This window comes from Saccopteryx leptura, chromosome 11 (assembly GCF_036850995.1).
Source record: "Saccopteryx leptura isolate mSacLep1 chromosome 11, mSacLep1_pri_phased_curated, whole genome shotgun sequence".
In the NCBI taxonomy this organism is placed as follows: Eukaryota; Metazoa; Chordata; class Mammalia; order Chiroptera; family Emballonuridae; genus Saccopteryx; species Saccopteryx leptura.
The window spans coordinates 79,769,023-79,785,259 of NC_089513.1; the positions used below are offsets into that span (position 1 = coordinate 79,769,023).

Below are 16,237 nucleotides of genomic sequence, written 5' to 3' on the forward strand. Positions count from 1 at the left end.
TTTCAAAAAGTATTGATGGAAGAACTAACCACATTCCAGCCTCTGAGAAGGACACTAATTATCTCTCTATCACATGGTAGGTGTCAAGCTCCTTTTTCAGATGCATCGTTTTACATTTTAAGAAAATTCTAAGTAAAGAAATTTACTAAGCATATGTATGAAACCCCGTGTGTCCAATATTCCCATATGACCCTTTACCAAATGGTAGGATGAACTTGCTTTCTAACTCCTGGTTTCCTGCGATGCCGTGTCTAAAGCCTTCATATAAACCATATTGACATGTCTGAAGGGAAATTACTATCCAGAAGCTACTTTGAGAAAAACACGGGTCCTAGTTGCAGACAGACTGCCACGAGAGTTGAGCTGGAAGCTACAAGATTATGTCTCTCTCGGTTTGTTGTAATCTAATCATTGCGTAGCTCATAGAATTGTAAGCCTTCAAACAGGGTGTCTCTGTTCACATAAACTCAGGAACTAGATTACAAAGCTCAAGTTCGCTCCCTCTCCCACGGACTCCGTAGTGCGACTAAGCTCTTGGCTGCTGCTGCAGGAGTTGACTGCAACCGCCCTGGGTGTGAAAGCAGATCCCAACAGGCATCTCGAGGGCCCGTGAGTGTGGTCTCCAGAGTGCTGATTTTGTAAGAGAACTGCACAAGCACAACTTTCTACAGGGTGCACAGCCTTCTCTGACAATTTGAGTGGCTCTGAAAAGCGCCTTTGGTTTCTTGTTTCTTTCCTCTCTCAATGTTCAGGTTCCTCGCTGAGGTTCACCATCTGCAGAGATCACTTGCCCTTGGCCTTGTGGTGGCTCTCGGTCTTCTTGGGCAGCAGCACGGCCTGGATGTTGGGCAGGACGCCGCCCTGCGCGATGGTCACTTTACCCAGCAGCTTGTTGAGCTCCTCGTCGTTGCGGATGGCCAGCTGCAGGTGGCGCGGGATGATGCGCGTCTTCTTGTTGTCCCGGGCCGCGTTGCCAGCCAGCTCCAGAATCTCCGCCGTCAGATACTCCAGCACCGCCGCCAGGTACACGGGCGCGCCGGCCCCGACCCGCTCGGCGTAGTTGCCCTTGCGGAGCAGGCGGTGAATCCTACCAACTGGAAACTGTAGCTGGGCTCTAAAAGAGCGGGATCTGACCTTACCACGGATCTTACCACCTTGTTTCCCATGCCCAGACATAACTTTATAGAAAATTAATAACAGAAAGTACAAAAAAAAAAACCAAACTACAGGGAGAATGGCTTTTTATAGGATGTGGTAAGTTGTTACTTGCCATCTGATTGGCTGGCTGGTGGAAGTGTATCCAATCAGAAAGCACTACTGAAATTACCTCATTTTCATATACATTACTACATCCAATCAGATGTTGGCTGCCCTGTGTAGCAGTTGAGGGCCACTCCATAACTCACAGCTTTGGGGTTTCTAGCTGCTGTTCGTTGACCAGCAGCAGTTGGGACATGTTAGGTGGGCACTCATCATGCTGGAGTTGACGTCAAAGGGCGCTGCCATTTTGAAAAAAAGGCTTCAAGAAAGCTGACAAAGAACCAGAAGAAGGAGAAGAAACGCAGGAAGTGCCGCGGCAAGGAGAGCTACTCGGTGTACGTGTACAAGGTGCTGAAGCAGGTGCACCCCGACACCAGTATCTCATCCAAGGCCATGGGTATCATGAACGCGTTCGTCAACGACATCTTCGAGCGCATCGCGGGCGAGGCGTCGCACCTGGCGCCTTACAACAAGCGCTCGACCATCACGTCCCGGGAGATCCAGACGGCCGTGCGCCTGCTGCTGCCCGGGGAGCTGGCCAAGCACGCCGTGTCCGAGGGCACCAAGGCCGTCACCAAATACAGCAGCTCCGAGTAAAACGATTCAGCCACCAGATGAGCTTTATAACCCAAAGGCTCTTAAAAGAGCCACCCACATTTCCTGAAAAGAGCTGTTTTATTACTTAACGAAACATTACTTATGTGGATAGTCTGACCATATCAGACACTTCATTTGTAAAGCTGTTGAGGGAGACACTGGCTTTAGTTGAACAGTCTAGTAGTACTTAATGCAACAAGATTAAGCCATGACGTAATGCTTAACGACAGAAGCTGGTTATATAAATAATGCCCCTCGTTTCCCCAAACTTCATGTTAACATTCTAAAAGGCTCCCAACATTTTTAATGGACACCCAGAGGGTCTCATAATGACAGGAACAATTCTCCAAAGGGGAGCTCTCTGGAAAGAATTGGATGTGCTTTTTGGGAATGACAGTGCCTGTAAGGTAGCGGTCCCCAATCTTTTTTGGGCCACAGACCGGTTTAATGTCAGAAAATATTTTCACGGACTGGCCTTTAGGGTGGGACGGATAAATGCACAAAATAAAATTATGCGACCGGTGTAAAAACTGTTGTATTTTTAAATATAATTGTCGAACTTATGAGACAAGTGTCAAGAGTGAGTCTTAGACGGATGTAACAGAGGGAATCTGGTCATTTAAAAAAAATAAAACATGGCCCTGGCCGGTTGGCTCAGCGGTAAAGCGTTGGCCTGGCGTGTGGGGGACCCGGGGTTCGATTCCCGGCCAGGGCACATAGGAGAAGCGCCCATTTGCTTCTCCACCCCCCCCCCTTCCTCTCTGTCTCTCTCTTCCCCTCCCGCAGCCAAGGCTCCATTGGAGCAAAGATGGCCCGGGCGCTGGGGATGGCTCCTTGGCCTCTGCCCCAGGCGCTAGAGTGGCTCTGGTCGCGGCAGAGCGACGCCCGGGATGGGCAGAGCATCGCCCCCTGGTGGGCGTGCCAGGTGGATCCTGGTCGGGCGCATGCGGGAGTCTGTCTGACTGTCTCTCCCCGTTTCCAGCTTCAGAAAAATACAAAAAAAAAAAATAATAATAATAAAATAAAACATTGTTCAGACTTAAATATAAATAAAATGGAAATAATGTAAGTTATTTATTCTTTCTTTGCAGACCGGTACCAAATGGCCCACGGACCGGTACCGGTCCGTGGCCCAGGGGTTGGGGACCACTGCTGTAAGGGACATAGTAGGCTTTTCTCTAAGGATATCTTTATAATCCTTTCAGGAGGCAGAAACCTGAAACTATGGAGAGAACTTGGGAAAGTGGTTTAGGGAGATTAAGCCTGTTTTTGCTTTTTGTTACAGTGCTGTACATGAAAAAGTTGGTTCTGTAAACCAGCCTAGCTTGTACTCAAGTAGCAAGGATCTGAGGTTCTTAATTCTTAACTCAGGGTTTCTTAGTCTGACGATGTCTTCTGTATATTTGAGCTTTCCAGGCTCAAGTTAAGGACACAGTATGTTGACACAGGAACCAAACAATTTGGCTAAACTTATTTTGACTCCTCTTGTTTTATATTTTCTTACAAATTATGGTATAATGATTTGTATAATGGGTCATCAAAAATGGTATTTGTGTCCTGTATTACTGGCTCATCTAGACTTATCTCAGCAAACATTTTAAAAATCAGTAAGAGTGAATTCAATCTTTAAAAGGTATCAAATCACCACTTCCCAGAAACCTGTGGCAAATAAACACATCAAGATCATTTACTAGAGAAATGTAAATTAACACAATGAGATATTATACACCTATTAGAATGACTAAACTCCAAAACACATTATCAAATGCTGGTGAGTGTATGAAGCAACAGGGACTCTCATCATTGCCAGCAGGAATGCAGAAATGGGACACCACTTTGGCAAACAGTTTGACACATAAAACTAAACATACACTGACCATGTGACCCAGAAATTGTGCTCCCTATATTTACCCAATTGATATGTAAACTTGACACAAAAATATGTAAATACAAATATTTCTTACAATATAGTTAATGATTAGAATTCAGTCTCAGGCCCTGGCTAGTTGGCTCAGCGGTAGAGCATCCACCCAGTGTATGGATGTCTCAAGTTCTTGGTCAGGGCACACAGAAGTGGCCACCTGCTTTTCCAGCCCTCCCCCTCCTGCAGCCATGGCTTGATTGGAGCAAGTTGGCTCCAGGAACTGAGGATGACTCCATGGCTTCTGCCTGAGGTGGTAAGAAAAGCTTGGTTGCTCAATAACTGGAGCAATGCCCCAGATAGGCAGAGCAGTGCCCCCTAGTGGGCTTGCTGGGTGGATCCTGGTCAGGGGCATGCAGGAGTCTGTCTCTGCCTTCCCTCCTCTCACTGAATAAAAAAACCAAAAAAACCCAAAACAAACTGTCTTGTTTGACTATACTGAATTGCCTATTCTGTTTGAAGCTATAACTACTTGACTGGTGGCCCAGTGGCTAGTGTCAACCTGGGCTGGTGAGGTCCCAGGTTTGACCCAAGGTCACTGGTTTAAGCCCAAAGATCACTGATTTGAAGCCTAAGCTCACCGAGTTAAGACCCCCCCCCCAGTGAAGATACATATAAACTAAAATGACGCAACTAGCAGTTAGCACTTCTCTCCTTTTTAAAAAAAGTAACCAAGTTAATTTGGCAAACAGCAACCTATTCACTAGCTAAACTAGCAGTTTGTTCTTGTGATCATACCTACCCACATACTAAGAACTTACAGCCCTTTCAAAAGCGTATTAAGTGGCTCTGAAAAGAGCCTTTGGGTTCAATGTGTTAAGTGGTTCTAAGAACCATTGGGATAAAGCTGAACTCGTGGTTGGGTCGCTTTCTACTTAGCGCTGGTGTACTTGGTGACGGCCTTGGTGCCCTCAGACACCGCGTGCTTGGCCAGCTCCCCGGGCAGCAGCAGACGCACGGCCGTCTGGATCTCCCGCGAGGAGATGGTTGACCGTTTGCTATAATGTGCCAGGCGCGACGCCTCAGCTGCCAGACGCTCGAAGATGTCGGTGACAAACGAGTTCATGATGCTCATGGCCTTGGATGAGATGCCAGTGTCAGGGTGCACCTGCTTAAGTACCTTGTAGATATAGATGGAGTAGCTCTCCTTGCGGACCTTCTTGCGCTTCTTCCCCTCCTTCTTCTGGGTTTTCGTCACAGCCTTCTTGAAACCTTTCTTCGAGATGGTGGCGGCCTTTGACGTCAGCTCCGGCATGATGAGTGTCCAGCTCAACAACTCTCACCATACAGGTTAGGGAACATACCTTTGTGCCTGAAAGGCTGGTATTTATGGAGTGGCCTTTCAACGGCTGTGCAGGGTAGTCAACATCTGATTGGATAACGGTAGTGACGTATATGTAAATGAGGTGATTCTAGTAATGCTTTCTGATTGGATAGGCTTTCACCAGCCAGCCAATCAGGTGGCAAATGGTGGCCTAAGCAGACTATAAATTTACCTTGCATATTTCATGCGAGTTTTTTTTTTCCCCTCTCGGCAGGCAATTTTCTCACCCTGTCTGATCAAGGGAAACAGGTTGGTAAAGCTGGTTCCAAGGCCGGGTTTCGTTCTTTTAGAACTGGGCTGTAGTTCCCCGTGGGCCGCGTGCACCGCCTGCTCCGCAAGGGCAACTACGCGGAACGGGTCGGGGCCGGCGCGCCGTGTACCTGGCGGCGGTGCTGGAGTACCTGACAGCCGAGATCCTGGAGCTGGCGGGCAACGCGGCCCGCGACAACAAGAAGACGCGCATCATCCCGCGCCACCTGCAGCTGGCCATCCGCAACGACGAGGAGCTCAACAAGCTGCTGGGCCAACTGGTCATCACGCATTGCAGCGTCCAGCCCAACATCTAGCCGGTATGGCTGCCCAAGAAGACCAAGAGCCACCACCAGAAAAGCCAGAGCAAGTCATCTCTCCAGGTGGTGATGTCCAGTTAGTGACCCAAGGCTCTTCTCAGAGCGGGTCAACTATTTCTGAGGAAGAGCTTAGGCAAACAGTGGATAATGAAGTCAAGATTTAATTAAAACCCTGGTTGATGCGCTCAGTTGGTTCGTGTCATCCCAATGTGCCAAGGTGGTGGGTTTGATCCCTGGTCAGGGCACAGATAGGGTTCAGCCAATGAGTGCAGTGATAGGTGGAACTAACAAGTTGATGTTTCTCTCTTGCCTCTTACTCTTAAAGGAAAACTGATCACAATTCCTAAAACAACAGGGCTCTCAAAATATAGTTTGGGTAACAGGTCTCTGAAGCCCTTCACTTTAATGTGCGGTAAATATGACAAGGGAGCTTTACAGTTGAGGGTTGAGGATGGAATTGCTTTTTAACACCAAGGTAGACAGCCATCCTGGCACTTCCTGGTGGCAGAAGTGCCCTTCTCCCTGGGAAAAAGAGCAAATTTAGATTTGATTGTTGAGACAACACAATTCACAAGAAAAAGAATAAAAATGTGGAATCCTATTTTAGGGTTTGTATTTTAATGAGGAGAGAAAGTTAGACTAAAAGAATAGATTAGAAGCAAAGAAAGGAAGGAGATTTGTAAACTTGCAGCTTTTGGCTCAACTCTTAACGTTTGGAGGCCCTGTCCACAGGATGTCAGTCAAGCAGCTAGAAAATCATTACCCGTGTCTAGGCCTTTCTCAAGTGCCTGCAGCAAGTGTTCTAAGTGTTCTGAGATAACTCCATGTCCTGAAATCTGTAACCATGCTAGGTTAATGAGCTAAGAGATAAAAGGTACATACAAATATTTGGCACCTATTTATATGAAAAAATGTAAATATGAAAAATAGGTTTCTCAGTATGTTAGTTATATCTCAAACAAGCCTACTGCCATTTTGATGGTCAGATAATAGTATCAATATTAGAGTCAGCACAGTGGGTTAGAGCACTGGCCTGGGATGCTGAGAACCCAGGTTCAAAACTCTGAGGTCACGGGCTTGGGTGTGGGCTCATCTGGCTTGAACACAGGCTGGCCAGCTTGAGCACAGGATCATGGGCATGATCCCAAAGTTGCTGGGCTTGAGAAAGGGGTCGCTGGCTGGGCTTGAACCCCTCCCTACACATGCAATCAAGGAACTATTGAAAGTAACACAACTACCAGGTAATACTTCTCATCTCTCAAGAAAAAAAAAAATATTAGAGTCAGTTATGTGACAAGATAGCTTTCTATTCAGGAATATTAGGCACAATTCTTCAAGCCACTGAAAATGAAGCAAAGTATTTTGTTGGTTGTCTTTTTAAGACCAAATATGAGTGAACAACCAGAAACAACTGAAAAACAGGAAAGCTTCCAAATATAAAATTCTTCCATAAAAAGGAAACCATCAAAATTCTCTAAATGCAATGCAGAATGAGACAAAAATCAGCACATTTATAATAAACTACAAAAATCCCTAAAGCATTTGTAGTTTAAAATGATCTTAATACTATGTCTATAAAAGTCTAAACCTATAGAATTGACGTTTTAACATTACAGGGATATAGTTTTAAAAACCTATGTGAACAAATTTTAAAATACTAATAAATATGAGTTTCTGAAAAAATATTGTACAAACGGCTTAAGTTACCCAGAAAGCAGTGAGGACTAAGATAAATGGGGGAAAATTGAGGTCCTCAATAAACTGCCATCCTCAAAAATCAGGTTTCTAAATCTATCCTCTTAGACATTTGAGGAAAAGATAAATCTATCGCAGACAAAAATTGTTCCAGATCATGAAAAAAGAGTCTCATCTTTTTGAGGAAATGTGATAAAATCTAATTAAGAGAGCATGCTAAGTACAGCACAGTGTATCAGTTGCATATAAATTATTTACTTTATTACCTTCCTTTAAAATATCTTGAAATCCACTAGTCAGTGAAGAGATGCTATACTTTTTTTTAATACCAAAGACTTTAATATTGTATTCATAGTAGTCTGTTGTTTCCAGCAAACTAATTGAATATATACAACATGCAAAATTTATATGGAAATTTCAAATAGCAGACAAAATTCTATTTAACCTAAAAATATCATTATCAATAATATCCCCTTCCCAACCTTATTATTCACTTAAAATTTTTTTTAATTTATTGATTTTTAAGAGAGAAAGGGAGAAATACCGATTTGTTGCTTCGCTTATTTATGCACTTACTGGTATGTGCCCTGACCAGGGATGGAACCTGCGATCTTGACAGGTCAGGATAGCATTCTAACCAACTGAGCTACCTGGCCAGGGCCTGTCATGCACCTTTTACGTTATTTTATTAATGTTTCAACCACGTATTGTTAAATTTCTAAAACAAATTTGGAAGACTGTTATGAACATCCACAAGGCACACAGTATAAAATTTTACTTATCCTAGTTACGACCCTTATCGTAACTAGGAAAATTACTAATTCTTTAATTCTCAGTCTATTTACAAATTTCCCCAATTTTTTGAAAAAAAAAATATATACAGCTGGTTTTTTTCTTTTTTTTTTTTTACATAGGCAGAGATAGACAGGGACAGACAGACAGGAACGGAGAGAGAGATGAGAAGCATCAATCATTAGTTTCTCGTTGTGCGTTGTGACTTCTTAGTTGTTCATTGATTGCTTTCTCATATGTGCCTTGACCTTGGGCCTTCAGCAGACCGAGTAACCCTTTGCTGGAGCCAGAGACCTTGGGTCCAAGCTGGTGAGCTTTTTTTGCTCAAGCCAGATGAGCCCGCGCTCAAGCTGGCGACCTCGGGATCTCGAACCTGGGTCCCTCCGCATCCCAGTCCGACACTCTATCCACTGCGCCACCACCTGGTCAGGCTACAGCTGGTTTTTAAAAGGCAGAAACTGTGCACCGAACTGAAAACACAGGCTAGTGTCTTCCAAAAGGATAATTTATTTAAAAAACTCCTGGGTGCCAGCAGGCTGAGAACAGCAAAGGGTGCCCGTCCTGAGCAGCAGGACAGAGCATTAGATATACGGGTTGCTGCAGGCGTTTGCTGGCAGGAGGGTGGAGTGCATCTGGACATGTCCAGATTAGCATAACCTGGTTTGTGGCCTTGGTTACAGACGGTCCCCCTTTCTCAACCCATCAGGGAGGCCAGCTCCCTCCTGATGGCCTTGTCTCAAGGACATTTCTCAGAACCTTCTCAGGGTGGGGAGAGTTGCTTAAGGGGAGGAGGAGGTTGGGTGAGGGAGATGCTTAACGAAGAAGTTGCCCTAGTGGAAGGTTGGGTGATGGGAATTTGACTTTAAAGTGGTTCTGGATTTAAAGGAGCCCTGAACCTAAATGTAACAGTTTTTAGTTTTTTTTTTTTTTTAAACTTGAATGTAACATTTGTGCTAACTGCCCCCTCCCCAAAAGTATGTTAAATTCACAGTTTGCTAAAAGGCCATAAGTACGTAATTATTACTTATTTTATATTTTAAAAGTGCTTAGCAAAACATTTTTATATCATTATTGTTTCCGAAATGAAAAGAATTCACTCACCCAAATGCGCAGTAGAGTCAAACACTGAATAGTTTTGCAGTAGAGGAAAATAGAGCCATTTTTTGTCAAGGTGCTAAGCAAGGAGAATGGTGGGCTATTGCTTCAAACTTGAACTCCCCAATAGTTTTTGATCAAGGGATTTTACAGGCAGAAATTGAGGGTTAGAGGTTAAGAGTCAGGGGTCCCTGGAAAAGCTGATAGGTTAGTTGTTATGCAAACCTTATTAATTTTATTTAGTCTGATTAATGCAGTTCTGTGTGTCATCTTCCTAACTGATCTAACTGGGTGGAAGAACTAAGATTCTGCAAAATTCCTGATGATTGTGAGTCAGTGACATTATTTTTAAAGCAAAAAGCAGAAACTAAACATCTTGTGACTTTTGTTGCTGTTAAAGATATTATTGTTTTGTGTCTAAATAGCTGCATTTTTCTATTCAAGCAAAGTATCCTTTTCAACATTTTTTTCCCCTGGAACTTGCTTTACAGTAAGATGTCTAGGATATGACTAACAAACTTTAAAAAAAGAAAAGTATAAAGGGAAGTTTGTTTAGAAAGTTACAGAAGTAGTGAAAGGGAGCCATAGAAGAAATGGGCTAAGAAAATAAGTTACAGAGACAAAAGAAGGGCCCTTGGAGCTTAGGAAACTACATTGAAAAAGAAGATTTGAATGGTAATGCTCTAAGGAGAGAGAGTGTGCACACCCTCACATGCCTTTTTTCCATTGATGAGAGAGAGAGAGAGAGAAGAATCAACTTGTTGTCTCACTTAGTTGAGCACTCACTACCTGCTTTTCATATGTGCCCTGACCAGGGATTGGAACCAGGACCCCGGCATACCAGGATGATGCTCCTATCCACCTGACCAAGGCTCTAGCATATTCTCTTAAATTTTAACTATGAGGTATGCGACAACAAAAGCAATCGAAACATTTTCTTAAAGCCTATACCTATATCTCTGGATACCATGATCTAAAACAGGGGTCCCCAAACTTTTTACACAAGGGGCCAGTTCACTGTCCCTCAGACCATTGGAGGGCTGCCACATACAGTGCTCCTCTCACTGACCACCAATGAAAGAGGTGCCCCTTCTGGAAGTGCGGCGTGGGGCCGGGTAAATGGCCTCAGGGGGCCACATGTGGCCCATGGGCCATAGTTTGGGGATGCCTGATAAAACATAACATGTTTACTGGTGACTGTCTCTTTCACCATCATCATTTGACGACATTGGGTGATATATTCAGAAACATTTAGTTAAGAAATTTTCTAAGCAGTTACGTATTGCCCCGTAGATAGAAAACCATCTGAAGAAAGAATTGGAAACAGAAATTCACATAGATTACTGTTAAGGCTACGAGGTAAAAAGATGTAATCCATATACTCGCTTGTGGGGAAATGACAGACAGTAAGATCCAGGATGTGGTCTCTGGTCAACGAGATGGATTTCAGAGGCTGTCCGGCTCCCACACCCCTCAGGGCTGCCTGACCCAGCATCTGCTAGGTAAGCCATGACATCACCTCTCCTCTCCGCCCCTGGCACTGATACAACTTTGGCACCGCGCCATGTCAGTCCCTAAGCACTGTGTCTACAGCTCCAGCTCTGCCAGGATAGGCACAAAGCATTGCGGCCTGTCTCATGTTCCTCCAGCTCAGGGGTCCCCAAACTTTTTACACAGGGGGCCAGTTCACTGTCCCTCAGACCATTGGAGGGCCGGACTATAAAAAAACTATGAACAAATCCCTATGCACACTGCACATATCTTATTTTAAAGTAAAAAAAAAACAAAAAACGGGAACAAATACAATATTTAAAATAAAGAACAAGTAAATTTAAATCAACAAACTGACCAGTATTTCAATGGGAACTATGCTCCTCTCACTGACCACCAATGAAAGAGGTGCCCCTTCCGGAAGTGTGGTGGGGCCGGATAAATGGCCTCAGGGGGCCGCATGCGGCCCGCGGGCCGTAGTTTGGGGACCCCTGTTCCAGCTCCTGTGCTTTCTGCACCTTGCGGATCTCACTGCCAACCACCCCTTGTGGAGCCGGTGGGCTCCGACATCTTTAATGATCACGTATAATGCAAAATCTAGAGATTTGGGAGAGACCAAAAAAAAAAAAAAAAAAAAAAAAGTGCATTAATGTTGTAAAGAAAATTGTACAGATCTTTAAGAGAATTAACCTAAGATAAAAAGACGACAATTTGATAGCTGAGAATCATTAAGTTTATGAGAGTTATTTGTTCTTTGAATTTAGCACATGCTCTTTCTTCTCTCCCTCCCTCTCTCTCTGTGTATGGCAGCTTAGGGTTTCTTTGTTTTGCCCAAAAAGAGGTACAGAAATTCTGGAAAATATGGAGATAAATTTTAACCACAGATAAATTACAGAGAAATACATTTTATTTCTATTTATACAGAAAATATAATCCTATGCTGAAATCTAATGGAGACAACATGCTCAAAACTGTTCAGAGTGAGTGATGCGTTTCTTAAGTTAGATATTAGAGGTCCACTCTGGCGAACATTCCATATAAATAATTAGTGCACAAGGATAAACTGTGACTCAAATCGTTCCATATTCAGTAATATGCAGAAAACAAGTCTATGTTTGTACAAGTCAGTTAAATCAGGGGAGAGAAACCACAGTTATCTTGAGTAGACAAATTTTAATATAAAGGATTACTCATCACCCTGGCTGGTTGGCTCAATGGTAGAGTGTTGGCCTAGTGTTTGGAAGTCCCAGGTTCTATAACCCGGTCAGGGCACACAGGTGAAGTGTGTGCTTTTCCACCCCTCCTCTCTCTCTCTCTCTCTCTCTCTCTCTCTCTCTCTTCCCCTCCAGCAGCCATGGTTCAAATAGTTTGAGCAAAATTTGAGGATGGCTCCATGGCCTCTCCTCAGGTGCTAAAATAGCCCAGTTGCCGAGCAACAGAGCAGTGGCCTAGATAGGCAGAGCATCATCTGGTAGGGGGCTTGCCAGGTGGATCCCAGCCAGGGCGCATGCAGGAGTCTGTCTGTGCTTCCCCACCTCTCACTTAAAAAAAAAAAATTACTAATTTAGAGAACTGGAGAGAAAAAAAGAGTTGGCTAATAAGAAGTAAAAAAAACTCTAAATAGTAGAGAAATCACAAAGAGAAGGGACAGCTAATAGCTTAAGACTGAAGGGGAACACCGTGGCCTTCTAGACCGTCTGGGGGAAGACTGGTGTGCAGCTCAGACAGCAGAGAAAGTCCTGTGGTCGTGTATCTGTGGAACCTACTGGAAATCCAGCCTCATCTACAGGTGGAGGCAGCTGAAGACACGGAGTCCTGAGCTCAGAGGAAGGGCGTGCGAGGGCAGGGGACCGTCTGGCTTCGCCTTGGGAGTGCGTTCAGATAGGGAAGAAGTTCAAGAGTCTTGGGGACACCAACACTAGAAGATAAAAGATGAAGAGTCAGGCCTGACCTGTGGTGGCGCAGTGTATAAAGCGTCGACCTGGAAATGCTGAGGTCGCCGGTTCAAAACCCTGGGCTTGCCTGGTCAAGGCACATATGGGAGTTGATGCTTCCAGCTCCTCTCCCCTGTCTCTCTCTCCTCTCTCTGTCTCTCTCTCTCTCCCTCTCTCTCTCCTCTCTAAAATGAATAAATAAAATAAAATAAAAAATTAAAAAATTAAATAAAAGATGAAGAGTCAGTGAAGGTTCAGAAGGAGCCAGCTGTAAGGCACGAGGACCGTCAGGCCTGACGGGTGTCTGACCCGTGCGGCAGGGCGTGAGGAAGGACTGAGCGATGGAAGCCGTCAAGCGCTGACAGGTGAGGCCTAGGACTGGACCACCGCATTGGCCAGGACGGAGGCCCGTGACGGCTTTGCCACGCACCGTCTCGTGAGCGGGCGCAGGAGACAGCCGGGGCTGAGGAAACAGGTCGCCTCGGAGCACGGATCTTCTGAAGTGTTTTGCTACAAAAAAAAAAAGACCAGAATCAACGGGGCGTCAGTTTTCAGAGAAAACTCCGGGCCTTTGTGCAAACAGCTAGAATCACTCACGTTTACTAAACTCTGTTGTCTCCACTGTGCAGAAATCCCAGTTCTGTTAAACAGGAGGATGGTGGAGAGAGGATGGAAAAGAGGCGCGACACATACCCTTTCCTCACAGAGAATACACTGCCCCCGAAAGCCTCTGTCAGGTGACAGCGTGGTCGTGCGGCTGTCAGGCGCCTGTGAGCAGGGACCTTGGTTCTGACGGGTGATCAGAAGATGTTAAGTCATCTCTTCTGGGCGTGGAGCAGGAGGAAGACTTAATGAGCTTGATCTACGTGTTAATTCAGTCAAGTTAAAAATTAAACCATGTGTTAATTAAGTAAAGTTAAAAATTAAACCACATGTTAATTAAGTAAAGTTAAAAATTAAACCACGGAACCAGTCACATCTACCCATTTCGTAACATAAGGGCTAGAGGTCTGGGGTAATCATTTACCTCATGGGGTTAAAAAATTTTGAGCAGCTTAGAGAAATTTATTTGAAAGGAATGAGGACCCTGCACTCGCCCCCTTCAGGTTAGCCTTCAATCTTTTTTGCCCTTAATTATCTGCTTTTGTGAAACTGGGGATTTCTCCCATAGGCAGCTGCTTAATTTGCTGTTTTGGGGTAGGAGAGATTGTGCAGGGGGGAAGGTAACAGAACTCATCTTTTCTAAGATAATTCTGAAAATTGAAAAGGAGATTTCTCCTTTTTTTCCTAAAAGAAACAAGAGCCCCCGAACTGCAGGGAACAAAACTCTAGGGAATAAATCCATTCGAAACGATAGCTGTAGAGAGTCTGAATGATCTAAAGCAGCTGTAGGCAGACCAGCAATTTTAAGCTATAGCTGTAAGGGTTAATATCACCTAAATATTGGAACTAGACTAGATGACCTGCACCTTAAGGTTTGGACATTAGACTTGTATTGGTGGGATGCGTTAACTTTTTTTTTTTTTTTTAAACCACCAATCATATCTGTCAAGAGACAATAAATGTAAATGCAGAATTCTGGCAGATGAAGGTTTTCATCAGGGCTAAAAGATCAAATGAATCTTTTTTGGGGGCAAAGTAAAATAAAATAAAACCTCGCATGGCCCTGGGAAGTAGTTAATAAGTGAAGTGTTTAGGGCAGAGGACTTTTGTTTGGGACTGTGAAAAAGTACTCCAAACTGCTGCTTATACGGAAAAAATGTTCACCGTTGAGACTAGACAGAGACAACGTGTGAACTGTTAACAGCTCTGCCAGGCACCTTTAGTAAAAGTCTCCTTCTCTCGTGAACTAGTGGGTAGAGAAGAACAGGGCATATGTTCACGCAGAGGGAACACGCACAATCTTCTCGGCCAGAAAAACCAACAGGAAAGGGATATAAAAGTGACCGGCACGTTGTCTTGGCTGGTTCTTTCTCATTTGCCTGGTCTATAAAGAAATAGATAAGACGGATGACTTTCAAATTTGTATTTCTATCTGGGCCCTCTGTCCCAAGCAGCAGACTCATGGACACAATGTCTACTCCGCCATCTTCCCTTCTGGGTCGAACACGCGTCGCGTCTCAAACCCAACACGTGCAAGGGAAGCTGCTTGTTTTTCTCCCGGAGACCTGCTTCCCACCCGCTCGTTTCCGCTCTACTGAGCTCAACCCCTTTCACTCACCGGCTCAAGCCCTAGATCTAGCAAACCCCGAGGATTTCTTCCTCTCTCTCATCCCTACGTCTGCCTCATTAGCCCATCTTGGCGCCGTCTTCAAGAAGAGATCCCCAGTCTGGTCATCTGCTCCATGACCAGCCTAGCCCAGACACCGCCCCCCGCCCCGGTGGGGTGGACACAACAGCCTCTTTCCCGAGTGGCCCTGTCCCGAGTCTTGTCCGTTACAGACCACGCACCACACAGCCGTCGGGGTAAGTCAAGTCCCCTGACCTGGCTGTATAGGACCTGACCCAGTGTGGCCCCTGGCCACCGCTCGGATCTCGTCCCCCACATGCGCCTCGTCACTCACTCACTCACTCACGTTGCCCCGGCTGCCCCGGCAAACTCCGCCTGGAAGGCTCTTTCCTCAGGGACGCTCCCTTCTCCTCCTCCCCTATTTCAGCGCCACGGACACTGTCTCTTGCAACCAGGCCAACCGTCTATCTCATTTCCTTCCTCGCACCTGTCCTTCTTCCTTCTCTCTTTTTCATTCTCATGGAGGCTTCCCGGAGGCTTTGCTGGAGTCACCAGCGCAGTGGGTGTTGGCAGTGGTGGGAGAGACCCAGGTGGTGTGGGGCGATGCCGGCCGCCTCCGTGGGCAATAATGCCGGACATCTGGTACCAGAAAACTGGCTTCTGCCACAAGAAGCATCGAGAGGGGACAATTTAAGGTGAACTGAGTCCTTCAGTCATAGATGCAGGAGGAAGACCTTATAAATAAGCAGGGCGTTCTACCCACCCATCGGCTCAGCAAATATCTAGTGAATCAATGAATGAACCAGCCAGGGGTCAATGAACTCGCAGGCGTGGATTCACTGGAGAAGTCTTGGTAAGCACAAGCCCTGGGGAGAATGGAATGCTGAAAGGGTTCTTTCCACTCAATCAATTTCCTGCAGGCGCACACAGATATGACGTGCAAATGACTTTTGTAGCAGAATATGCCATGCTTTGCTTTGTCCGGTTTCTTCTCAGGTACCAGAGCTGCTCTGTTGGGCCAGTGAGCGTTGATTTAGATTTAAATCCAACTTGCAGTCTGTTTCTGAATTCTGGTGCAGCCTGGAGGTCTCCTGGGGTCTCACTTTGGTGCTTTGGAATGAGGCGCTGAGGCAAACAGTCTGTTAGTGCAAACTAAGAGAGTGGTTACACTAAGTTCAGTGGCGGTACACATAAACATTACCCGGTCCTTCCACTTATAGTTAAAAACAATATCGGCAAAAGTATAGACATTTGCCATTGTATTCATAAAGTAGCACTCCACAGAGAAGAAGTGGAAACAATTGTATTTTACCAACAACTCCTGCCTCG

At 45.2% G+C, this 16,237-nt stretch overlaps 2 protein-coding genes and 1 pseudogene across 2 annotated transcripts; 1 reads left to right on the forward strand and 2 right to left on the reverse strand.

The window, feature by feature from the left end:
• Positions 1–783: 783 nt before the first annotated feature.
• H2AC1 (H2A clustered histone 1) lies at positions 784–1,176 on the reverse strand. Its single transcript, XM_066352715.1, has one exon. It carries the CDS (start codon positions 1,174–1,176, stop codon positions 784–786), a length of 393 nt encoding a protein of 130 aa, XP_066208812.1.
• Positions 1,177–1,474: 298 nt separating this feature from the next.
• Positions 1,475–1,857, forward strand: LOC136383133 (histone H2B type 1-A-like; annotated as a pseudogene).
• A 2,792-nt stretch (positions 1,858–4,649) lies between these two features.
• Positions 4,650–5,033, reverse strand: LOC136383134 (histone H2B type 1-A). The gene has a single exon (XM_066352716.1). The coding sequence runs from the start codon at positions 5,031–5,033 to the stop codon at positions 4,650–4,652; it is 384 nt and encodes a 127-aa protein (XP_066208813.1).
• Positions 5,034–16,237: the final 11,204 nt, after the last annotated feature.